A 26,018-nucleotide genomic window follows, 5' to 3' on the forward strand; every position below is an offset into this window, starting at 1 on the left:
TGACTAGGTTAGAAAAACAGCATAGGAAACAACAAGACTGCCATCTACAGTCCAAAAGTAAATATCCTGCACCACAAAACACTGTGTGCTTCTGTAACTACATGTGCATTAAGAATGCATCAGGAGCATTGCGGCCGGTGCAATTTTCACATTACAAAGTATAATTATTTTAGTGCACAGTCCATGCATTATACATTACCATTATTAATTTTGATTATAGTAAGACTAGTACCAGTCAATTCTTAAAGACATTAATGAAGGTCGACTTTGTGAGCACAGTCATCTTGATTTAAGATAAACATTCACCTACAAATTGATAAGCGTTTCCTCACAGATAAACTTTACCTTGGTGGGCCACCCAGACATAATAAGAGTTACCAAGTATACTTTAAGTAATTCGAGCTTATTCCCCCCCTTATTTGCCTGTGTAAATGATGCTATCTGCGATCAGTGTCCAGGTTGTTATTGTGGCAATGTGGTTTCTGCTTTCTCTGAGAGTGGAAGCAGAACTGCTGCGAACTGGAGGGTCACTCCAACTGGAAACTGCAGAAAGTGACTACTGATTCAAGTGCCGCTACAGTGAGTTTACTGAGCCTGCAGACCAGAATAAGGACTGTCACCAGCTGCAGTCTAAGACGGTGGAATTCGAAGTTCATCTGCAGGATGAAAGGCTCATTCTGCAGAGCCAACTGATTATAATATTCACTTATTTTTCACAAAGCACTTGACAAATAAGATTTTCTCCTTTTATTTACAGGGAGGGGTACTTCTACACTTTCATTTGCAACTCACATTCCACTCTTGTGACTGTTGACAACGCTTTCCTGACCATCTCCATGCAAACTGAATCAGAAATGGCAAAAAAGGATTTCACTCCAAAGAATCCAATAATTCAGTCCAATAAAAATCCCTTGTTTTGACATCTGTAATTTACGTCATATTTTTATTTCTATTTTCTTTCCTTAAGTATGCCGTCTTGACAGTCACCCTTCTATTAATACTATTTGCTAATTTTTGTATGTTTGTTACAATTAAATGTTTAGATCATCAAACAAATTTAAATATTAGACACAAAATGCAGTTTCTAAATGAAGGTGTTTATTATTACGGGGAGAGAAAAAAAAATCCAAACTTATATGGCCCTGTGTGAAAAACTGATTGCCCCCTAAACCTAATAATGGCTGGGCCACGCTTACCAGCAACAAGTGCAATGAGTCTTTTACAGAGACGAATTTTGGCTCATCTCAACCCCATTGTAAGATTTTCAAGCATGAACTGCCTTTTTAAGGTCATGCCACAGCATCTCAATCAGATTCAGGTCAGGATTTTCACTAGGCCACGCCAAAGTCTTTATTTTGTTTTTCTTAAGCCATTCAGAGGTGGACTTGGTGGCTTGTCTTGGATCCTGCTGCAGAACTCAAGGGCGCTTCAAGTTGAGGTCACAAACGGATGGCCGGATATTCTACTTAAGGATGTTTTGGTAGACAGCAGAATTCAGCAAGTCTTCCAGGTCCTGAGGCAATAAAACAGCCCCAGACCACTACACTACCAGCACCATATTTTACTTTTGGTGCGATTTTCAAAGTTCAACATTTGTCTCATCAGTCCACAGAGAATTTTCCCAAAAGTCTTTGGGATCATCAAGATGTTTCTGGCAAAACTGAGATGAGTCTTTATGTTCCTTTTGCTCAGCAGTGGATTTTGTCTTAGAATTCTGCCATGCAAGCCATTTTTGCCCAGTCACTTTCTTATTGTTGAATCATGAACTCTGACCTTGACTGAGACATGTGAAGCCTGCGGTTATTTAATGTTGTTCTGGGTACTTTGTGAGCTCCTGGATGAGACGTCGATGTGCTCTTGGAGTAATTGTGGTAGGCCAGTCACTCCTGGGAAGCTTCACCACTGTTCCAAGTTTTCTCCATTTGTGTATAATGGCTGTCACTTTGGTTCAATGGAGTCCCAAAGCCTTACAAATGGCTATGTAACCCTTTCCAGACTCACAGATTTCAGTGACTTTGTTTCACAGGCGTTTCTTCAGATCGTGGCATGATGTGTTGCTTTTAGAGCTCTTTTAGCCTGTTTCACTTTGTCAGACAGATTCTATTTCAGTGATTTCTTGATTCAGCAGGTCTGCCAGTAATAATGCCCGAGTGTGTTTAGTAAAACTGAACTCAGCTTTCCAAAAAATGTGGTCAAAGTTAATTCATGATCTAACAGGAGGGGCAATTACTTTTTTACAGGACCAGGTAGATTTTGATAACTTGCCTCCCTTAATCAGTGAAATCATCTTTTAAAAACTGGATTTTGTATTCATTGGGGTTATCTTCGTCTAATACAAAAAAAAATTGATGATCTGAAACATGTAAGTGTGTCAAATATGCAAAACACAGGGGAATCAGGAAGAGGGTAAACATTATTTTCACACCACTGTATGTAGACATAACACTGCTTTATCCCTTTAATTGGGTGCCTTTTTCGACATGAATGCTTCATAGGTCATAGTAAGTCGTTCAACAAAAATACCCTCCTCTGAAAATGGTCATGACAGACAGACCTGTAGCAATACTGGAGAACTATCACTCAAGGCCATGAAGGAAAAAAAAAAAAAAAAACCACTATAAGAAAGTCCGACTCATTGGAAGCAACAGAAATGAAGGTTGGTTCAAGAGTTTTAGACAGTACTGTATGTTTACTGCAGAAACTAAAGTTAAATAGTGATTAGTCAGTAAAATAAAATAAAAAAAATATGATACAAAAAAAAGAAAAATGTGTTTTTGGTTTAATCTTCTCTTGTTTAAAGTTTAGTAGAGTTTAAATCCAGTCTAAAAGATTAAAAAAAAATAAAAAAAAACAGGGTGCAGCAACAGAAACTCAGCTGGTACCGAAATGACAATGAGTGTTATGTGGAGCATTCAAGCACTGAAATGCTTGCAAAGCAGAGGGAAAAAATTAGAAACTTGGATAAAATCCAGTTTTCGAAATGTTGTATAGAAGGGCGGATTTGGCAGAGAGCCTAGTCTTGGCTCCAGCAGTGGCAGCTAATAACGTTACACTCAACCCTCTGAGAAAAGCACAGGAGGACAGGCTCTGTCCCCAAACTCCTCCCCCCGTGCAAGACCAATACTGCTGAGGTTTGATCAAAAGGTAAATAAAGATGTTCCGCTCTCTGCAGTCAAATTTAACAACAAAACAATAAAATTATACTGAAATACAAAAAGGTTACATCCGTTGGACTTGGGGTTACCAAGGTAGCCCACACATAGTACCTAAGGTATACACTAAGTTTACCTTAGGTACTAAAAACCGTGTCGAGCACTGCTGAGCTGACCTGAGTAGGTACTAATGGAAGGGCTTTAAGTGAGCATGTAGTGGCAAATGAAATAAGCCTTTGGATGAACAATGACGGCATTGTGATTTTGCCAGGCAGTTCCTATTAAATACCATCTATTAAAAATGTTTATTTAGGTAATATATGCTTTAATATAATAACTTATTTTCCTATGGTTAGTGATGTTATAGGACAAATTTCTGGTGAGGAGGAATACATTATTAAAGCATTACTGAAACAAATTCTGATAACACAGAATCTGCAGATTGACTTCAATCAGCAGCATTATGAGTTTAAGTCGTGCTTATCTTTTCTGTAATGTAATAAAATATCATCCATTTAGAAAACTCACCTGTGTGAGCTGCCTGGTTTGCTAGGACATTGTCTACTGATAATCTCACTGTCATAGACGGCTGTTTTATACAAAGAAGGTTTACAGAGCAACATTTTAAACTATTTTAAAGTGATTTAAATATGGTTTCAGTGGCAATTTCCGGAGTGGAAACTGAATCTCAAGATAGTTTCAGGATTATCTAGCTTACTCTTGGTGGGTATTTTAGTTAAAGACGTCATTAAAATGGTGATAGTCAGTAGACCACTGTAATATAACAAACTTCTTTTTCATGACACATGCTTTAACTTTTACCAGAAAAAAAAAACAACACCACGACCCAAAAAAAAAAAACAAAGCACTTAGACAGTTTTTTGTTTTCCCTACAGTGACATACAGTATGAGAATGTGCTCTGTTCTGATCACATACTGCTTTTTTTTTTTTTTTTTACCACTGTAAGATTCACAACCTTAAACTTGTTCATCCACAACATCCACAATCCAAATCTGCATAACTATTCACGCTCCTTGGTGAGTGTAATGAGACAAACCTGGGGCAAGTCTGACTGCAGGAGCAAGACCAATGTGTCAACCTCAAATTACTATTTAGTACCTCAAAATGTAGCTACTTCAATAATCTCCAACAAAGCACAAAAGAGGGAAAGAAAGCTGTTCCCGCTGAAGATAGAAGAAACAAACTTGTTTTGCCACTTAAGACAGAAACAGGCCACTGAGTACAACCAAGCTACAAAGGAAGATATACCAGCACCTAATGATGTGTGACTCAAACAAATCACTCCAATTACCACTGTTGTAGCCCTCACTAGTTCACATGAAGAGCAAAAGATGGACGTAAAATTGCACGGTGGAAAAGCTGGGCGTTTCGCATTCTGTTAAAAAGCTCAACACAGGAGAGATCATCCCACGCAGAAAATATTTTCTAGTTTTATTATCTGACGATGCTGTGCAGTTTCTGAAGCGTTACAAGGTTAAGATACTTTATTTACTGTTAAGCGAAAGTGTCATTTTATACTTTAAATCATATGCTGTGTCACTGGATTTAAAGCTGCTGGCACCTTCTTTCAGTAATCACTCTTGACAACAGCTAATTGGAAAAGGATAGAAAATACCCCTTAATTTACATACATCAAATGCTACTACCTGAATATCGTGATATGATTTGGGGGTTATATCACCCACGCGTAAATTGCCAACACATGAGGCTAATCCAGCGGTAGGCAGCTAAATATTGTTTTGCACTTGCCGTAGCTTCTGTCGCTAACACTAGCTTGCTGTCAAATGTTGGCTCGGTTGACAAGAAAGCTAGGGTGGCAACTGCAGGGGCTATCGGTACATTTACTGATTTACCTCCAACTAAAGCTACGGTAACACACGCCTGGACATTTTACACTATATATAGCTATATGTGTCTACAGGCCTTTAGTCAAAGCAAGGATTTGTTATGATTGTACAAACGCAGTCGCTAGCATGTCTACGCAGTGGGTTAGTTTGTTTCTGAAGCACAGAAGGAACCAAAACAAGCTCAGTGGCGTGGGGTAATAGTGGGGCAGAAATTCTAAACTAATGTGATTCACATTTGCCTTTTACTACTGCTGTAGGATTCGCAAATATAGTCCAACTTGCTGTAGTCTTGCCCCAGTGCGCGTCATCTATAATCAAAATACCGCTCACTCACTAAAGAACCGTGTGGGCAGAGTTCATAATCGTGCATATACCCCAAAACACCAAAGCTAACTTGAGGCTGGCTAGCTAGCAAGCTTGAACTTATTATATCCAAACCAACGTCCGTCAGTAGTATTTGTCCTGGCAACCAATTAAATATTTCTACAAAGACATATGAAGCTGGACTCACCTAAAAGAAAAGCAGTAGAAAACAGAATCTGTGCTTGTAACAGTGGCTGCTAAAGCGCTGCCAGTGGTAATGTAATGAGAGGTGGAAACACACGCTTGTAGGAATGGCGCGGGGAGAACAGCGGGCGCGTGTTGATGACGTAAGATCAGCGGCAGGCTGCTTCATCATGAGTAAAGAGAGCCAATCGCTGTTTAGTATACTGACACCAAAAAATCTGGCTGCTGAATTTTTGTATTTTGTTTGTTTTTGTAGGAAGTATTTTAAAGTTAATTCCGTCCTGAACTGGAAACCAGTGAAGTTACTTCAGTACTGGGGTAATATGTTCAAATTTCAATGTGCCTGTAAGGACTCTGGCCACTGTATTCTGAACAAGCTGAAGTAACCCTACTGATGATTTGGCAAACAGATCATTACCGTAGTCTAGCCTGCTTGATATGAATGCATAGACCCATTTTTCAAAGTCAGTCTCAGAAATATATTTTCTAACTTTTCATACACTTGTTAAGTGGTAGAAAGCTGTTCTGGCGACCTTATTTGTATAATTATCCAAACTGAGTTCCAAAATAATGCCAAGGTTCCTGACTTGCTCACTGTGTTCAGAGAGAAGAAGATAAACATGGACAAAATTCTGTTTCTGACATTTTTGGTGCAATCACAAATATTTCTGTCTTGTCTCTGTTCAGTTCTGAAAAGTTTCGATACATCCATCAGTTAATGTTATCAGTGCAGCTTATTAAACTGTGAACAGTAGTTAGATGATTAAAGAAAATAAAAAGCACAACTGTGTATCATCTGCATAAGAATAGTAGGACATATTATTATTCTTTTTGATAGTGCCAAGCACATACTAAAGGACATTTTAGTATCTTGTTTAATATTTGTCTATTTAAACTTGCCTAGAGACCATGCATTATTCAGATATACAGTTTCATGATTACTTAATTTCCTGATTTACTTTAATTATCTTTTTTTTCCAGTTCAGTACATTAGTTCTAGTACGTTTCCAGCGTGGGCTTTCTCATTTCAGTTCAGTTTTTGTTTGTTTGTTTGTTTGTTTGTTTGTAAGTCCCAAAAAGTTGATTTCTAATTTCTTCACAATTTGGCCTCAGTCAGAAAACCAAGGAAAAACTTCATTTTGTATTTGCTGAAAAACTCTAAAGGGCTACGACTCATCATTTTTCTCGGTGGAACAACACACTTTTGGGTTGAGTTGTGCCAAAACTTGATTTCCAGCATTTTGCCAAAAAGTGATTGCCTGTATTTAAACTGCTATAAATAACTTTTTGGCCTATAATATGTGAAACATATGTCAATTGTGTCCAGTCCATCATGAATGATATCAAATCATCTTGAGCCACAAACGACATTCCTATCACAAGGTGAAAGCCGCAATCACTTTTTTGCAAAGCGACTTTTATATATCCTTTATTTATCCTGTTAAAAGGTCTCACTTACATTAAAAAATGTATTTTAAGAGTAATCTGGCCAAGAGAATAGCAGAAATTGCAACAAATATAACAATAGGTCTATAAGGATATTTTAAGTGGCCTTAAAGGGTTGGATTGGTTATAAAGCAGGTACAAGAACACAAAGTCATCACTTGAAAAATGTTAATTTTGAAATTTTATATATAACCCCATTTGTAAATCATGCTCATAAAGTCTATTTCCCAATATAAGTAAAGACATTAACGTAAAAAATTGAAAAGAAAAAAAGAAAAAAAAATAAACTGGAAAAAAAAAATTGAAAAACAATCACTTTTTTGCCTGAAGGGCCACTATGCACCGGCCGAACAAGCAGTGACAGCAGTCCATTGGTTCATTTTCATGACTGACACTGGATTGCCCAATCAAATCTCGTAACGTGACCGGCCCCTCCCATAGCTATTCTGTGTGCTCATGGATCAAATGGCGAGAAGGTGGAGCTGGAAAGCTGAGAGAAAATAGTAAAAACAAAAAAAATAGATGCAATAAAATGTGCCAAACTAACAGACATGTTAGCTGTCGGGGCTGCTGCACCGTGAACAGTAGTACCAGCAACAAGTAGTAACCAGGCCTCACAGTCAGAGGAGCGTGCTGCTGCTAGCACCAGCTGAGGGGAACACACACATATATATACATACCAAAAAATAATCCAAGTCCAGTCCTGTTGACATCTCTGATCCCTAAATGTGGCTTGTATTCAAGGAATTCTCTAATCTTGCACATGGCATGTGGTCATTCACTGGGGGGAAAGGCATAACCCAGAGTACACAGGATAGTTATCTATTTTGAGTGTAGACGAGTTTATCTTCTCACATAATCTCGAACTGCTTGATTTACATTTTCTTACCACTAGGTGGCAGAGATATTTCAAAGCAGATGTACAGGCACACAGCCTTTAGGTTATCAGGTCAGAATCTTGACCAATGTATAAATGAAAACTGCTTATTTTAAAAACCTGGAAGTTATACAAGACAAAGTGGACCACATTTCTGTCAGTCTATCAAATCAAATCAAATCAAATCAAATCAAATCACTTTTATTGTCACATCACATGTGCAGGCACACTGGCACAGCACATGCGAGTGAAATTCTTGTGTGCGAGCCCCACAAGCAACAGAGATGTGCAAACACAACAACACAAACGAGCAAAATACAAGAATGGCCGACCTGAAACTAATAAATATATGTACAATATATAATAGTGTATGCATTTCTGGATGTGTATACTAAATATTTTCCTACGTGTGTGTATGTGTGTGTGTGTGTGTGTGTGTGTGTGTGTGTGTATACACATTTTTACAAATTAAATAGTAAAAAAAAATAAAAAATAATAAAAATAAAAAAATAAAAAAATAAAAAAAAATAATAATAATAATAAAATATACAGAGTTGAATATGTGCAAAACAAGTGGCATTTATATACAGTGTGGAGTGCATAATGTTAAAGTTCCAGTAGTGTAGCTGAGGTGTCTATGACGTGTTCAGCAGTCTGATGGCCTGGTGGAAGAAGCTGTCTCTCAGTCTGCTGGTACGGGACCGGATGCTGCAGAACCTCCTTCCTGATGGAAGCAGTCTGAACAGTTTATGGCTGGGGTGACTGGAGTCCTTGATGATCCTCCCCGCTTTCCTCAGGCAGCGCTTCCTGTAGATGTCTTGGAGGGAGGGAAGCTCACCTCCAATTATCCGTTCAGAGCACCGCACTACTCGCTGGAGAGCTTTGCAGTTGTAGGCGGTGCTGTTGCCATACCAGGTGGTGATGCATCCAGTGAGGATGCTCTCAATGGCACAGTGATAGAAGGTCCTGAGGATGCGGGGGCTCATGCGGAATCTTTTCAGTCTCCTGAGAAGGAAGAGGCGCTGCTGCGCCTTCTTCACTGTTTTGTTTGTGTGTACTGACCACGTAAGATCCTCAGCCAGATGTACTCCAAGGAACCGGAAGCTGCTCACTCTCTCCACAGCAGCGCCGTTGATGGTGATGGGGGTGTGTACTTCTCTGCACCTCCGGAAGTCCACTATCAACTCCTTTGTGACGTTGAGGGTGAGATGGTTGTCTTGACACCAGTGGGTCAGGGCGCTGACCTCCTCCCTGTAAGCCGTCTCATCACCGTTGGTGATAAGACCCTACCACTGTAGTGTCGTCCGCAAACTTCACAATGATGTTGGAGCTGTTAGTGGCTGTGCAGTCGTAGGTGTAGAGTGAGTACAGGAGAGGGCTCAGTACACACCCCTGTGGAGCACCAGTGTTCAGTGTGATGGGGGATGAGGTGATGCTGCCCAGTCTGACCACTTGGCGTCTGTCAGACAGGAAGCTAAGGATCCAGCTGCAGAGGGAGCTGCTCAGTCCTAGATCCTGCAGTTTCCTGTCCAGCTTCGAGGGAACGATGGTATTGAATGCTGAGCTGTAATCTACAAACAGCATCCTCACATACGTGTCTCTCTTCTCCAGGTGTGACAGGGCAGTGTGTAGTGTCAGGGCTATGGCATCATCAGTGGACCTGTTGTGGCGGTATGCAAACTGTAGAGGGTCCAGTGAGTCGGGTAGTGCAGAGCAGATGAAGTCCCTGACCAGCTTCTCGAAGCATTTGCTTACGATGGGGGTCAGGGCTACAGGTCGCCAGTCGTTCAATGAGGAGATGGTGGAGGATTTGGGTACAGGGACGATGGTGGCCATTTTGAAGCAGGCTGGGACTACAGACAGAGAGAGGGAAAGGTTGAAGATGTGCGTGAACACTCCAGCCAGCTGAGCCGCGCATGACTTGAGGACGCGGCCGGGAATCCCGTCCGGACCAGTAGCTTTGCGTGCGTTCACCTTCCTGAAGCACTTCCGCACATCCTCCTCAGACACAGTGTGCGCACTGACGTCATCCGCGGTGCGCACACTGTCCGGTCTCATGGTGTTCGCTGTGTCGAATCTAGCGTAGTCTATCATCGGTGACACCAGAGATAAACAAATCATGCAATCACGCATTTATGTTGGCTCCCAAGAGAGTATTCATTCCTCTCTGTGGTTTACCACACAATAAGTATTATGCATTCACTGAATACTGATCATATCAAATAAATATAGTTTACCACATAAAGCAACCTACTCAGTGCAAGACACCAACTGACTAAATGTGCCCTATTTCAGTATTTCTCAAAATCAGAGTAACTTGATATTTGTGTGGAAAATGCTGGTCAAATAGCCTTTAATGTGTTCTGGGCAATAAGCAGACATATTACAGACATATCACTTAAGTATCTGAGAAAGTACAAGTACTGTGAGAAACTAGTTCGCCTAGTTGCACATAGCCCATTGTCAGGTGACATGCAGAACATGTTTTTCCACACAGTTATCTAACTGTAAGTCATAGTGACACTAATCCCTATCATCAATTTCGGTGGCCATTTCACTGAAGGCTGTGTATTAACTGGGATAACTTACAATTATGGTACACATGTCAAGAAAAAAGCTTTCTAGACATTATAACGACAAGAAAGATGATCACTTTTGACAAACAATGGATTTGTTGATACAAACAGAATAGAAGAGAAATATCCTTTATTGTCCCTCGTTGGGAAATTCACGTGTTACAGCAGCAAAGTGAAAGGCAGACAGAACTTGCAGATTCAAGTAAAGAATATCAAATAAAAAATGAGAAATGACAATTTTACAAATACTTGATCAGACATTGCAGCGCTAAAGGTGAGTGAGACTTTTTTTTAAATGAAAATGAAGTCATAATGCAGCTGCTCAGAACACGATCAGATTTAATTACACACTTAGCACTCTTCCATACCTACCAGCCTAAGTTTGTGTGTGTGTGTGTGTGTGTGGGGGGGGGGGGTGACTGTCTGCCTGTCTGTGTGTATATTGAGATGTTCTTTAAATGGGAGGATCCTGTTCCTCGTTCCCTCTTTGTGTCAGTCTTTCCCGCTGAACAAAAGCGTTTCTCTCACAGACTCACAGACACTTGACTCCTGAGCCTTCTGTACCAGAGAAGCATGGATTTCATGGAACTCTTTTTCATTTCTCTTGGTACTGGAGTTGTGGTGTACTATGGAGTGAGGCTACTGCTTTTCAGTAGGATGCTTTTTCCAAAACTGTGGTTTCCACTGCCAATAACTTTCTTCACCTCAATGGGAGAGTGGGCAGGTGAGCAACATGTTTATGCATGTCCACATGTATGCGTTTGTGCTGTGCGTGTCTGTGCCATGTGTAATGAATACCATACAATCTTCAGTAGGTCATGCTATGATAAATAAATCCTGGAACTTCAGTAGGTTACGTAGTATCAAGCCAACATAGGTATCACGTTTTGTGATACAACACTACATTTATGTGTATACTGTATGTAATTAGAACTTTTAAATGACTACATTATTTGAATTAATTAATAAGCCAAAGTGTACATGGCAGAATCTGCAAGTGCCATGAACACTAAGCAGTGAAAGTGATTTAGTTGATCAACTTGTGTGTAAAAGTGCATTTAGTAGGTCACAATAGAGTGAGTCCCCTGCCCAAACTTGTTTTAACATTTCATCGTTACACAAGATTGCACTTGTGCGCTGATATACCCAAAGGAGGCAAGTCCTGACACTTAAAATACTTCTTTTTTATTTACTTGCAGGGCAGCTGATATATGTACAGAAAACACAATTCAAATTCAATATCAAAATGTATGGAACATCAAGCATAAACTGCATGTTGTTCACATAACATCCATTCTGAGATGAGCAAAATGATCTGCATCATCATAGTTGACATTGGAAAAAAGCTGCATAACGACAAGTCATACCTCTGTGACTAGTTTAACAGGAAGAACTTGGTATAGTACAGGGAGTCAGAAATATTCCTCTACCTTACCACACTATAGCCTACTCTTCCGAAAAATGTAAAGAAAATATAACAACTACATTTATTTTATACACAATTACATGCAGTGATAAGCTTACTGACAAAATGCACCATATTCCATTCATTTTCAAACTTGTAATAATTTAGATTGGCATGTAGTTGTGTAAAAAGGGCTGTTAAAGTGCAAATTATGATACGCAAATTATATATGCAAACTGTTTCTAATTAAGAATAGGAAAAACATTTTCAGATTTCAAGAACAGACAAGTAAAGCCAAACCTTTGGGTTGAAAACGGCAAATTACTGTTGAAGGTTTGATTTAAACCAATCATGTTTTTCAGTGTTTTCCCAAAACATTTTACCCTGAAGTGTTTTTGTAGTGAGTGGATATACAGGATTAAGAATAATAAGCAGGAAGCTTTTACATTCGAAGTGGGTACAACAAATCTAACTTAAACACTCCAAATGAAACTACAGAATAGAGTCAACTTAAAGGCGGCTGAGGATATGAGCAAATACTGGCTCTCTTGTCAATCTCCTTGTGACATTCCTATGCAGGTCCAGAAGCAGTTTCATTCACTCAAGAGGTTTGCTTTGGCATCTTCTGAAGGGGTTATTCTCTCACAGTGCTCAAAGAAGCCTAATAAAAACACTGGGCTGATCTTGCTTTTCTTCCCAAAGCCCACTTTCCTTCCCACTTTCATTCCATTCCGTCACAGAGGAATAACATCTGAACAGCACGTTCTAGGCTGCATAAATGACACCCCTATCCAATTATTTCTCCCAATAATTGGAAAGCCCCATTTGTATCCCTCTTCAGACCTTTTAAATGTTTTTAGTTTCAAGAAGCCTAAGCGGTGTTGTGCATGTGCATGGATCTATTGATAACAAAGAATAAGTTACTCAAATGGTAATGCCCCATTTTTTAGAAGCTCACAAATAATTAGGACAATTAACTATTTCACTATCAGGTGAGGCATTTTCTTTTTTCCTTTCATAATAATTAGGCAGATAAGAGATGTGGGCTTTTCAAATATAAGTGCTGTACTTGTATTTGGTAGCTGTCCACCAATAAGATGTCAGTGCAAGTGAAGGAGGGAATCACTAGGCTGAACAACCAAAAAAAGCTTGCCAGAGAGACACTAAAAATGCAGGAGTAACCTAACCATCAGTTGTGAAGGCACTGGGCAGCTCAGCAGCACCCAAACACAACATCTAACCAAGGTAAGAACACTTTTAAGGTGGTACGTGAATCATCATCAAGAGGTACAATCAAGAGATGCTTTCATGAATGTAATTACAGAGGGTTTACACCGAGATGCAAATCACTGGTCATACACAGAAACAGTAAGGCCAAAAAACATCTAGCAGAGCCTGCAAACCAGATAGATGAAACTCAACTTAACTTGTACCAGAACGATAGCAAGGGAAACTGCTCGTGATTTGAAGCATACCGCCTTATCTGACAAAGATGGTAAATGGTAAATGGCCTGCATTTGTATAGCGCTTTCCTCAGTCCCTAAGGACTCCAAAGCGCTTTACACTACATTCAGTCATTCACCCATTCACACACACATTCACACACTGGTGATGGCAAGCTACATTGTAGCCACAGCTGCCCTGGGGCGCACTGACGGAGGCGAGGCTGCCGGACACTGGCGCCACCGGGCCCTCTGACCAGGTAGGGGCATTATTACGACATGTGTGTGTATGGTTCTAATTGTGAGTGAATCACTATTGTTTACTGATAATGTGACTGATAAATGTAGAAGGATGAATTATTTAGTGTGCAGGGCTATACGCTCTGCTCAGATTCAGCCATGTGCTGCATAACCTATCAGGCAGTGCAAATAGATAATGACCCAAAGCATGTTGCAAAAGCAACCCAAGAGTTTCTCAAGCCAAAGTAATGGGATACTCTTCAATAGACAAATAATTCATTTGATATTAGTCGAATAGAGCATGTTTTTTAGTTACTGAAAATAAAATCTGAAGGTAGAGAGAAAAGCAAACTGAATGTAGTTGCAGTTAAGGCCTGAGCAAAGCATTAACATCTGGTGATGTCCACAAGATTTCAATATAACTTAAAATGATCTTAGTTTGTCCAGCTTTTTGAGTTTCTAAACACAGGGAACTATGCACAATGACGACTGTGATTCCTAAAAGTTTTGTTAAACCACTTGAATTAAAGATGAAATTCTGCCCTTAAATCACATTTATGTTATTTGATTTAAAATCCGCTGCGCTGGTGGACAGAGGCAACATTGCAAACACTGTGTCTAAACATTGTGTCATCCTTCAGTATTTATTTACTCAAATGGTAAATGGTAAATGGCCTGTATTTGTATAGCGCTTTACACATCCAGTCACCCACCCATTCACACACACATTCACACACTGGTGATGGCAAGCTACTCAACTCTGACAATAGAGTACAATGAACTCGCTGTGACATATTAAAGTGAAGTAACTGTGGCGAGCTTTGTGAGACCACACAGTTTTTGTATAAAGTGGACAAATATGGCACTTAGAAACACTGTTAACAATGGGGACAAATAGACTTTCTATTCCCTTGTTGCCCTTGTTGAGTGCATAGGCTCAACATTAATTTAATATTGGAAAATGTCTTAAGTTGGCTTCCAGTTTTACTATCCTGCTGGCTTTTAAATGACAGTCTTTCTTGCTGCATCACTCTCACACAACAGCACATTTGTCTTTGAAGAGAAGCCTCCACAGGCTGCTGCAGTTCACAGAGCTCATTTGCATAAAGGAAAATGTCACAGTCATGTCTGGTTTCAAATTATTTTGGGCATGTTGATTTTATTCAGTTTGTCACAGAGGAATCCAATTTTTTTTTATAAAGAAATGTTATATAACTACATAATGCTGTGTTTCTTCACTCTCAGAAAAATAATGGTTCTTAAATGGTTCTTTTTAAAGACTCTATGGTTCTTCAAAGAACATTACCAGCTAAGGACCCTTTTAATTTATGAAAATGTTGTTTCATATTTTTCATTAAATATCACAAATAGATTTTAAATATATTGTAGTGGGCTAGGGGAAAGGGCCGCTGGCTAGAGGACAACTTAGAACACGTATATCTGATGTTAACGTGTTCTAAGTTGTATTGTTGTAATGGCAGTTACAGTTATCAGGTGTTGATTTGCCATTTTTGTGTAAAATTACAGCTGCTGTGTTTTCTGTGTTTGGTGTGGCCAGCGGAGCACCGTGAGTTAGACTGCTGTGTCCGTTTACCACCTCTCACTGCTGTGGTGTATGACGGAGCGATCCTAATTAAAGGCTTTGCTCGCTGTAGTTTAGCATTACAGCTAATGCAGGAATAGCAAGTTGAATACAGAAGTCTTCGTCTCCTACTTGTCTGAGCTTGCCACAATATTGTTTTGTTTAAGTTATGTTTTGGCCCATTCCTCCATGCAGATCTTCTCGAGAGCAGTGATGTTTTGGGGCTGTCGCCGAGCAACACGGACTTTCAACTCCCGCCACAGATTTTCTATGGGGTTGAGGTCTGGAGACTGGCTAGGCCACTCCAGGACTTTCAAATGCTTCTTACGGAGCCACTCCTTTGTTGCCCGGGCGGTGTGTTATGGATCATTGTCATGTTGGAAGACCCAGCCTCGTTTCATCTTCAAAGTTCTCACTGATGGAAGGAGGTTTTGGCTCAAAATCTCACGATACATGGCCCCATTCATTCTGTCCTTAACACGGATCAGTCGTCCTGTCCCCTTGGCAGAAAAACAGCCCCATAGCATGATGTTTCCACCCCCATGCTTCACAGTAGGTATGGTGTTCTTGGGATGCAACTCAGTATTCTTCTTCCTCCAAACACGACGAGTTGAGTTTATACCAAAAAGTTCTACTTTGGTTTCATCTGACCACATGACATTCTCCCAATCCTCTGCTGTATCATCCATGTGCTCTCTGGCAAACTTCAGACGGGCCTGGACATGCACTGGCTTCAGCAGCGGAACACGTCTGGCACTGCGGGATTTGATTCCCTGCCGTTGTAGTGTGTTACTGATGGTGACCTTTGTTACTTTGGTCCCAGCTCTCTGCAGGTCATTCACCAGGTCCCCCCGTGTGGTTCTGGGATCTTTGCTCACCGTTCTCATGATCATTGTGACCCCATGGGATGAGATCTTGCGTGGAGCCCCAGATCGAGGGAGATTATCAGTGGTCTTGTATGTCTTCCATTTTCTGATGATTGCTCCCACAGTTGATTTTTTCACACCAAGCTGCTTGCCTATTGTAGATTCACTCTTCCCAGTCTGGTGCAGGTCTACAATACTTTTCCTGGTGTCCTTTGAAAGCTCTTTGGTCTTGGCCATGGCGGAGTTTGGAGTCTGACTGTTTGAGGCTGTGGACAGGTGTCTTTTATACAGATGATGAGTTCAAACAGGTGCCATTCATACAGGTAATGAGTGGGGGACAGAAAAGCTTCTTACAGAAGACGTTACAGGTCTGTGAGAGCCAGAGATTTTCCTTGTTTGAGGTGACCAAATACTTATTTTCCACCCTAATTTACGAATAAATTCCTTACAAATCCTACCATGTGAATTCATGGATTTTTTTTTTTCACATTCTGTCTCTCACAGTTGAAGTGTACCTCTGGTGCAAATTACTGACCTCTGTCATCATTTTAAGTGGGGGAACTTGCACAATCGGTGGCTGACTAAATACTTTTTTGCCCCACTGTATGTCAGTGTGTTCAGCTCACGTTTCCCCTGTCTCATCAGGTCAATTAGGTTCAGCCCTCCTGTTTGCCATTCTGCATTTTCCTCTGTGTGTATTTATAGTGTGTGCTCATCGCTGGTTCGTCTGTGTTACCTCCACGTGTCATCCCGTGTTCCACCACGTATGTTTTCCTCTGAGTTATGGTTTCATATTTGTTTAGGTTTGTTCTTAGTTTCCGTCCATCCCATCTCTGTTCTGTCTGTATTATCACCTCATGTAAATAAAGCCCACTCATTGCATCGTCAGTGCCTGCGATTGGGTCCTTTTCCCTTCAACCCCACACAACTCCCGCTGCAGCAGTGACATAAACTAGCACTACTGGTGAACAATGGCATGTGCAGTCAGTTTCTTGATCATTAATATGGAAATTTTTACAACCAATGATCAACAACTACTGATCAAAGACCACTGATCAATGGTCATGAGTGCCATTCACAGAGCATTGTGAGATGGGGAAAGATGTACCCTTAGGCCCCCTCCTCAATTCAGAAGGTGTGAATAGACTGTGGAGTCCTGGCCTGACAAGTTAGCTCTTCTGTGGTACATAGGACCATTGATCAATCATTGCTGATCAATGGTCATTACAATTTGCATGTTAATGATCAAGAAACTGATCTCACAGCCCATTTTTCGCCAGTAGTGCTAGTTTAAGCCATTACGCAAATGTGCTGTTTATAAGGTTGGAAAAATTTGCAGGCAGTTGAGACCAAAGAACTCACACTGAAAATACTACGTCCAGATGAAGAGAATCAACTTTTTGGGTACATCTTGTAATGTTTCTTCTTTAAAAATCATGATACAGGACAATCTGTGTTTCACATAGTTCATGTTTTCATAGGGATTATTCAAATGGTTCCTGTCCATTGGCAAGTATTTTAAATAAATGCTCTCCTTTCACCTCCACTGTATTTTGGTGGATGCAAAAATTGTAAAAAAAAAAAACCCAAAAAAACAAAAACAAAAACATACATTGTGTATTTCAGGTTTGTTGCAATTGAATTAAAAAATATTTGAGTAATCAAGGAATATTGAAACACCAGATTTGAGGTTAGTCTAGATAAAGTTTGTGTAAACTTAAATAACAGTAACTCAGTTTCTGCAGACAAAATAAAAGGACATTGACTAAGGCAGCCTATTTTTGCCACTCTACCAAGGGAACAATATAACACTATTTTATTCTTTTGTGTTATAGCATTATAAAATCTTGTTACTATGTGAAAAGTTAATTGTTCTAATTTGCAGTTATAGTAAGAAAGAGAGCACATGTTTCTAATATAGTGGCTTTTCTTCAATGACTCACCATTAAATCCAGAATCGAATTTAAATTTGTATGTACTCCTCACATACAAGGTCTTGAATAATCAGGCCCCATCTTATCTTAATGACCTGATAGTACCATATCACCCCCATTACAGCATTTTGCTCTAGGACTGCGGGCTTGCTTGTGGTTCCTAGAGTATTCAAAAGTAGAATGGGAGGCAGAGCCTTCAGCTTTCAAGTCTGTCTTCTATGGAACCAGCTTCGAGTTTGAATTTAGGGGACAGACAGCCTCTGTACTTTTAAGATTAGGCTTAAGATGTTCCTTTTTTGATAAAGCATATAGTTAGGACTGGATCAGGTGACCCTGAATCCTCTGTTAGTTATGCTGCAATAGATCTAGGCCGCTGGGGGATTCCCATGATGCATTGTTTCTTCTTCAGTCACATTTTTAAATTCACTATGTGTTTATACACCCCTCTGTATTAATTATTAGTTATTATTATTATTCTCTGACTCTCTTCAACAGCATGTCTTTGTCCTGTCTTTGGCTGCCCCTCCCTTAGCCTGGTTCTGTTGGAGGTTTCTTCCTGTTAAAAGGGAGTTTTTCCTTCCCACTGTCGCCAAAATGCCTGCTCGTAAGGGGTCATATGATTTCGTATGAATATTGGGGTTTTCTCTGTTTTCTTTACAATATAAAGTGCCTTTATATTGTTGAGATTTGGCGCTATATAAATAATATTGCCTCCTGGGTGAGGTGTTCCGGGCATGTCCCATCGGGGGCAGGCCCTGAAGCAGACACAGGACACGCTGGAGAGATTACAGTGGCTTGCAAAAGTATTCGGCCCCCTTGAACTTTCCCACATGTTGTCACATTACAGCTACAAACATGAATCAATTTTATTGGAATTCCACGTGAAAGACCAATACAAAGTGGTGTACACGTGAGAAGTGGAACGAAAATCATACATGATTCCAAACATTTTTTACAAATAAATAACTGCAAAGTGGGGTGTGCGTAATTATTCAGCCCCCTTTGGTCTGAGTGCAGTCAGTTGTCCATAGACATTGCCTGATGAGTGCTAATGACTAAACAGAGTGCACCTGTGCGTAATCTAATGTCAGTACAAATACAGCTGCTCTGTGACGGCCTCAGAAGTTGTCTAAGAGAATATTGGGAGCAACAACACCATGAAGTCCAAAGAACACACCAGACAGGTCAGGGACAAAGTTATTGAGAAATTTAAAGCAGACTTAGGCTGCAAAAAGGTTTCCCAAGCCTTGAACATCCCACAGAGCACTGTTCAAGCGATCATTCAGAAATGGAAGGAGTATGGCACAACTGTAAACCTACCGAGACAAGGCTGTCCACCTAAACTCACAGGCCGAACAAGGTGAGCGCTGATCAGAAATGCAGCCAAGAGGCCCATGGTGACTGTGGACGAGCTGCAGAGATCTATAGCTCAGGTGGGGGAATTTGTCTGTCAAATATGGTGGTGGCAGCATCATGCTCTGGGGGTGCTTCTCTTCAGCAGGGACAGGGAAGCTGGTCAGAGTTGATGGGAAGATGGATGGAGCCAAATACAGGGCAATCTTGGAAGAAAACCTCTTGGAGTCTGCAAAAGACTTGAGACTGGGGCGGAGGTTCACCTTCCAGCAGGACAACGACCCTAAACGTAAAGCCAGGGCAACAATGGAATGGTTTATAACAAAACATATCCATGTGTTAGAATGGCCCAGTCAAAGTCCAGATCTAAATCCAATCGAGAATCTGTGACAAGATCTGAGAACTGCTGTTCACAAACGCTGTCAATCTAATCTGACTGAGCTGGAGCTGTTTTGCAAAGAAGAATGGGCAAGGATTTCAGTCTCTAGATGTGCAAAGCTGGTAGAGACAGACCCTAAAAGACTGGCAGCTGTAATTGCAGTAAAAGGTGGTTCTACAAAGTATTGACTCAGGAGGCTGAATAATTACGCACACCCCACTTTTCAGTTATTTATGTGTAAAAAAAAAAAAAAAAAAAAAAAGTTTGGAATCATGTATGATTTTCGTTCCACTTCTCACGTGTACACCACTTTGTATTGGTCTTTCACGTGGAATTCCAACAAGATTGATTCATGTTTGTGGCTGTAATGTGACAAAATGTGGAAAACTATAACCTATAGTTATAGAATATTCACAACATACTTCATACCGTGTACATTATAACATTCCATAATAGACCCATTTCTCTAATATACTCACATATCTATATTATTGCTAATATATATTGTAATATATCTATATCACTAAAGCACTTCTGGATGGATGCAAACTGCATTTCGTTGCCCTGTACCTGTGCATGTGCAATGACAATAAAGTTGAATTCTATTCTATTCTATTCTAAAAGTTCAAGGGGGCCGAATACGTTTGCAAGCCACTGTATATCTCTCGGACTGGCATGGGAACGCCTTGGTGTTTTCCGGATAAGCTGGAGGAGGTAGCCGGGGAGAGCGATTGCTGGGCTTCTCTGGTTAGGCTGCTACCCGCAACCCAGCCCCAGATAAGCAGAAGATGGATGGATGAATAGTAGAATTTTTATGATCAAGCAGAAAACGGTGGGCTTAAAAAAAAAAAAAAAAAAAAAAAAAACTGACTGAATACCTGTTAGGACCATTTGCCTGAGCATTTATAGTTTTCTTTCCAGATAATCACTAAATGGATTTTGTGCTTGTGTGTGCTTAGTTGATGTTCTTTTATAAAGCGGATGTGTTTACTAATGTTAGAGTAATAATCCTTATCTTCTCCTGGGGCATAGTGCAGATGATCACAGTTTTAGTGCCTCTCCCGTTAAGACCGCACTCTTTTCGAGTTTTTTGTTTGTTTTGTACTGATTGCTCCATGCAAACATTGAGAATCACACACAACTCACTTTGAACTTACCATAAGTGGGCTGGTACAAAGAAACTCTCATTTCTGTCAGTCGAAGGAAGTTTAACAACAGAAATTTGTATTATAGATGAATATAAAAAAAAGTGGAGTTTTTCTGTCATCTAATTGTTTATTTAATACTTAATTATTTGGTGCAGGATGAATAGACATGGGGACGTCTTTATCAACAGGAAACATTATAAAACTTATTTGAAAAAACTAAAATTTCCAATGCTATCCAGTGGGCCAAATTGCAGTTTTTGCTGGGCCAATTCTGGTCCTCAGGCCTTGTGTTTGACTCTCCTGGCTTAGAGCATTTAGAGCATTCTGAAACTTGAGCTTTTGGTTCACTGCGGTAACTTTTACTTATGTTGACTATATTATTTAAAACTTTGATCATGTTTAACATGAGCACCATATATTAAAATCAAAACGTCCACTTCTCATCACATAACCTCACCACACATGCTCAGTTTGGTTATTTTCATTGTTTCATTGTCTTGAATGTAGTTCTTAAGTTGATATAATTGGGTTGTTTGTTTGTTTTTGTTTTTTTATAGTTGAGTGTGTATATCTACATGGGAAAGCCCTATTTGAACATACTGCTGCCTGTTTGTGTATACTGTGGTTTTCACTAAAGAAGAAATATAAATGACAAAACTTGTAGCGGATTGCATTTCATAAAACTGAGGCTCAATGTGAGGTTTCTTTGTCATTTGATACTTTCCTAATTAAGTAGTAAAAGTGTGAATTCAATTTATTTGTTCAGCTGAACAAATTAAAACGGAGGCTTAATTTCAGTTCCTGTTTCAGTAGTTAATAGGCAGTGTCACATTATTCATTTCCCCCCTGTGCTAACAACACTTCAAACCATGGGATCTTTTTAATGTTTTAATGGCTTTACACAATTTTCTCAGTGCTGTAAAACATAATTAGATATGAATTCTCATTTAGGCCTGAAAACGGTGATGAAAACAGCCTGTGATCTTTGTAATAAGGGTCAGGAGGAAATGGGAGAGCAGTGAACACTCAGAAACAAGCTGTTCCCATCAGTTCTTTATCACACCAGGGGAACATGCTGTTTTAGCACAGTTTGTACGAACAGAATGGAGTGAGGATTAAACTAATGTAAACAAATAATAAAACGATCCTGGGATTTGGCTGAAAGCAGAGGAAGATGGGTAAGGCAGTGCATTACTGTACTGTTCTGTGCAGTACAGTGCCTCTAGTGGTCAGAATGGAAACTGCAGGAGATTTGATGAGGGATTCATTTGTAATTTTCAGTCTCTCCATCCTCCTTTCAGTGGTGACTGGTTCTTCAGAAGGAATAGGAAGAGCATATGCATTTGCAGTAAGTGACTGTTTAAATAACTCTGCTTGTGTTCTCATAAAACAAAACTAATACACATACTGTACATAATATCTTTTTATATTTTAGCAAATACTTATATGTATAATAATTTGAAATGAGCACACCATAGTTAAACTACTGTTCCTTTGAGGCACACTTGCTACTTTTTGCTGTGTAACTGTGTTTTCATATGTACTTTTCCACTATCGCTATTGCATCTCAGCTAGCTCAGCGGGGAATGAACATTGTAGTCATGAGCAGAACCAAAGCAAAACTGGATCAAGTGGCTAAAGAGATAGGTATCTATGTGCATGTTTTATTTTCTTTGCTTCCTAAAATGTATGATATCTGCTAATATGCTGTTGATCCAGGCAAACGGTGCACAATATTTGTCTTTTCATTGTTCACAGGAGAAGCCACAGGGCAGAGGGTGAAAGTGATAGCAACAGATTTTACCAAAGAAAATATCTTTAGTGAAATTGAAGAGCAACTGAAGGACCTCAACATAGGAGTTTTAGGTGAGCTTTTATTTGTGCCTCCATACAAAATCCAGTTCCAAAAAAGATGGCATGCTGCGTAAATAGAAACACAATCCAATGATTTGCAAATCTCATGAGCCCATATTTTATTTACAACAAAACATCTTCATTTTTAAAACACCATTTTAAGAAAAACATTAGCTTTTAAGCACTAAGCTGGGGCAGAGCCATGTTTACTGCAGTGTAGCAGCCCCTCTTCTTTTAAGAACAATTTGTAAATCTGCTGATTTTACAGACTGTGGAATTTTGGGAGATGAATGTTGTTCCATGTTTTGTCCGATATAGGATTCTAGCTGCTCAACAGCCCTGGATCTCCTTTGTCATATTTTTTTGGTGAAAGTTATGGAAGATCGGCAGGCCTGTCAGCACCCAGACAATGCAGTTGTAGTTGATGCAGAATCGAGTTGATCAATATTTTGCTGGAACATGCAAAGATTTCCCCCAAAAAAAGACAACCAACCTGTTACCGATCAATCTAATCAGCCGCAAAACATTCCTCCAGTTGTTTCTTTTTAGTATCATTTACTTTTCCAGCCTTTTGCTGCCACCATTCCAACATTTTTGAGACATGTCATTCACAGTGAGCTAACACTATTCATGAAATGGTCATTTTAAACATTCGACATATTTTTTCTATGTTCAACTGTAAATGAAACACAAATTTATAAAATTTGCAAATCAACACAGGCACTTTGTGTTTAGAGACAAAAACATGGGGAAAAAACCCTAATTATTTAAGAAAATAATATCAGTTATTTTCCACGCTTTTTTCTACCCCAGTCAACAATGTAGGAACGCTGCCTTGCTTCATTCCCTACAGATTCCTTGAGTATGATGAGCTGGACAAGGTCAGTAGTACCTCAGCAGCTTATACTTAAAGGTGTTTAGTTTTTTGTGTATATGTACAAGCACATTATGGTTATATTTGTTGTTCCTTATTAAAACCCATTGATGATTAGGCTCTAAAAAAATCATCCATGCTCACCTGCTAGCTGTGATTTCTGTATGACTCTCTTTATGGCTTTGGCAGATATAATAGCATCACCTACATATGTGTGCAAATGTATAATAAACAGATCCAGGACCTTGTGCACGACTCCACAGATGTACAATAAGTAAAAACAAAAAAGAAAATACCACTACAACATTATGACTAACTATAGATTGTTTGGATTGACCCCATTTGCATAATTATTACTTTTATTGGTAGTAAGTTTGACAGCAGATAGCATCCTGATGTTGAACCTCAGAGGGTTCAGTTTATAATAACATGTTTTTAGAAGAGCATTTTAGCTCCAAATACATTTCTTTAGATATAAATAAAGAAATTATCTGAGACCCATGTTCATCTATGTTTTCAGACAATTACCAAAGTGATAAACTGCAATGTGAAGACGATGGCCAAGGTAAGATCATAGTTTTATTGTTACTACAAAACAATGAATTTAAGTTCATATTGATTGTTTATTGATGAAGACAGTATATAATCATCAGTATAATCTGAGAGGGTTTGCCAGTAAAGGAAGCGCATGTAAAGGATTTTGTAGAGCAGGGTTGTCAAAGTCGTTTTACCCTGAGTGGCACATACAGCCCACTATGATCTTAAGTGGGCCAGATCAATGAACTTCCCCTTTCTGTCATTTTAAAGAAGTTTAAAACAAATTCCTGAGATATGGAAGTATGATTTCAGCAGTATGTCTCAGTTTTCTACATAAAAACGACATAAAGTAATAAATTAAATTACAGACAAAGTTTCGGTAGCTTCACCCAGACTGTCCTGTAATTATAAAGCACAAAGTTTTTGTTAATTTGCAAAAAATGTTCTTTGTTTATTATCTTTTTTTACTGTGCACCCAAACATTTTTTTATAGTTAATAGTGAATGAACGGGGACTTTTCTGTTATTTACATACTTTTGTATAGAGTTAAAATATAGTTAAAACTCCACATTTTATGCCATCCTTTACATTTTCTAAAGCTGTCCAGTGGTCGGATTGGAGTCTTTGCCGGCCCAGTTCTGGTCCCCGGGCATTTTGTTTGACACCCCTGTTTTTTAAGGATTATTTGTATTGTTCTAAAACAAGTTAATGCTTTTCATTGCTTCATATGACTCAAGTCTGAACTTATTTTCTTTTGTTTCCAGATGTGCAAAATTATTCTCCCAGGCATGGCAAACAGGTTTCCTACCCATGTTTTCTTCATTAGATGTAATGTGTAAAGTGATGGATTATAACATGCTAATTAATACTGAAGTTGTGCTCATAAGTGTTGTTTAATTATTTATATCTGTTTGTATGTTTATTGTATTTATAGAGGGAAAGGGATGATATTGAATGTTTCTTCTGGAATTGCTTCTATCCCATTTCCCATGTACACCCTGTATGCTGCATCAAAGGCAAGTTTCACATCAGCGGCACACTTTTAAGTCTCTCTGCCCAGGCGACGTATGATCCTTCACATTTTAATTTGCGTTCTTATAGGTGTTTGTGGAAAGATTTTCTCAAGGTCTACAAGCTGAATACAAAGATAAGGGGATTATTATCCAGGTATTTTGATCCTCACTCAGACATCATCTCAAGTTTTATGAAACGAAAGCAATTATTTTCTTTAAACTAACTTTAAAGTCTTTTATTTCTTGTCCTCTTGTCCTAAATCTTTCCCTCTCATGCACTGTTTTCAGTCAGTGGCTCCATTCGGGGTATCCACTCGAATGGCTGGGTTCCAAAAAACTAACATGATAACTTTTTTACCAGAAGACTTTGTAAAATATTCACTGCAGTACGTCAGTGCTGGAGACAAAACAAATGGAAGCATCTGTCATACAGTTCTGGTAAGACTTAGAGTCACAAACATAATGCCAAAAACTGCCACCAAGAGCCTGACCTGCAGTATTGTTTGTATGTGTGTGTGCATGTGTGTACAGGGCTGGTTGCTGCAGACTATTCCACTAAAGATTCTCTATGCAGAACCTATGATTCAAGGCATACAAGACTACGCCAAGCAAAAACGAATGCAGGCTGGATTGGTCTAAATCAAAATCAACGCCAGAAATAAACATGGAGAAGTTTGTATGAAATATTTCTAGCCATAAATAAATGTATTATGTATTTTTATGCAGCATTATCATGTAAGTAATGGATGTTTTGTGAAAGTATCATTATTTACTGTGCTTATTGTGTGCATATTGTGTATATTGTATGCGGTGACAGTGTTTTAGTAATTTTGCCTCTGTACAACACCACAGTGGGTTTTAAATCAGTGAGTGAAGATGTGATTGAAGCGTAGACTTTTGGCTTTAATTCAAGGGGTTTAACAAACTGTTTAGGAATTAATAATAATAATAATAATGGATTGTA

General features: G+C 39.2%; 2 protein-coding genes across 5 annotated transcripts in view; one reads left to right on the forward strand and one right to left on the reverse strand.

Moving 5' to 3' along the window:
* Positions 1-5,666, reverse strand: part of ipo11 (importin 11) — a 73,555-nt gene extending 67,889 nt beyond the window's left edge. The window contains exon 1 of the mRNA XM_040050386.1: positions 5,533-5,666. The gene's annotated coding sequence lies outside the window, so the exon portion shown is untranslated. The remainder of the gene's footprint in view (positions 1-5,532) is intronic.
* Positions 5,667-10,444: 4,778 nt separating this feature from the next.
* hsd17b3 (hydroxysteroid (17-beta) dehydrogenase 3) lies at positions 10,445-26,018 on the forward strand. 4 transcript variants are annotated; one of them, XM_040050942.1, is made up of 12 exons: positions 10,445-10,701; positions 10,958-11,151; positions 22,078-22,124; positions 22,348-22,423; positions 22,535-22,642; positions 23,444-23,511; positions 24,025-24,069; positions 24,806-24,840; positions 24,976-25,057; positions 25,143-25,208; positions 25,343-25,492; positions 25,586-26,018. In XM_040050942.1, exons 2-12 carry the CDS (start codon positions 11,001-11,003, stop codon positions 25,691-25,693), a joined length of 936 nt encoding a protein of 311 aa, XP_039906876.1. In that variant the 5' UTR covers positions 10,445-10,701; positions 10,958-11,000; the 3' UTR covers positions 25,694-26,018. The 4 variants fall into 4 exon arrangements, with proteins under 4 accessions (XP_039906876.1, XP_039906877.1, XP_039906874.1 ...); XM_040050944.1 differs by lacking the exon at positions 10,445-10,701 and adding an exon at positions 12,915-13,077 and having other exon boundaries at positions 11,039-11,151; XM_040050940.1 differs by lacking the exon at positions 10,445-10,701 and having other exon boundaries at positions 10,883-11,151.

The sequence above is a fragment of the Simochromis diagramma genome, unplaced genomic scaffold, assembly GCF_900408965.1.
Source record: "Simochromis diagramma unplaced genomic scaffold, fSimDia1.1 OVJJ01000131.1, whole genome shotgun sequence".
NCBI classification, from domain to species: Eukaryota; Metazoa; Chordata; class Actinopteri; order Cichliformes; family Cichlidae; genus Simochromis; species Simochromis diagramma.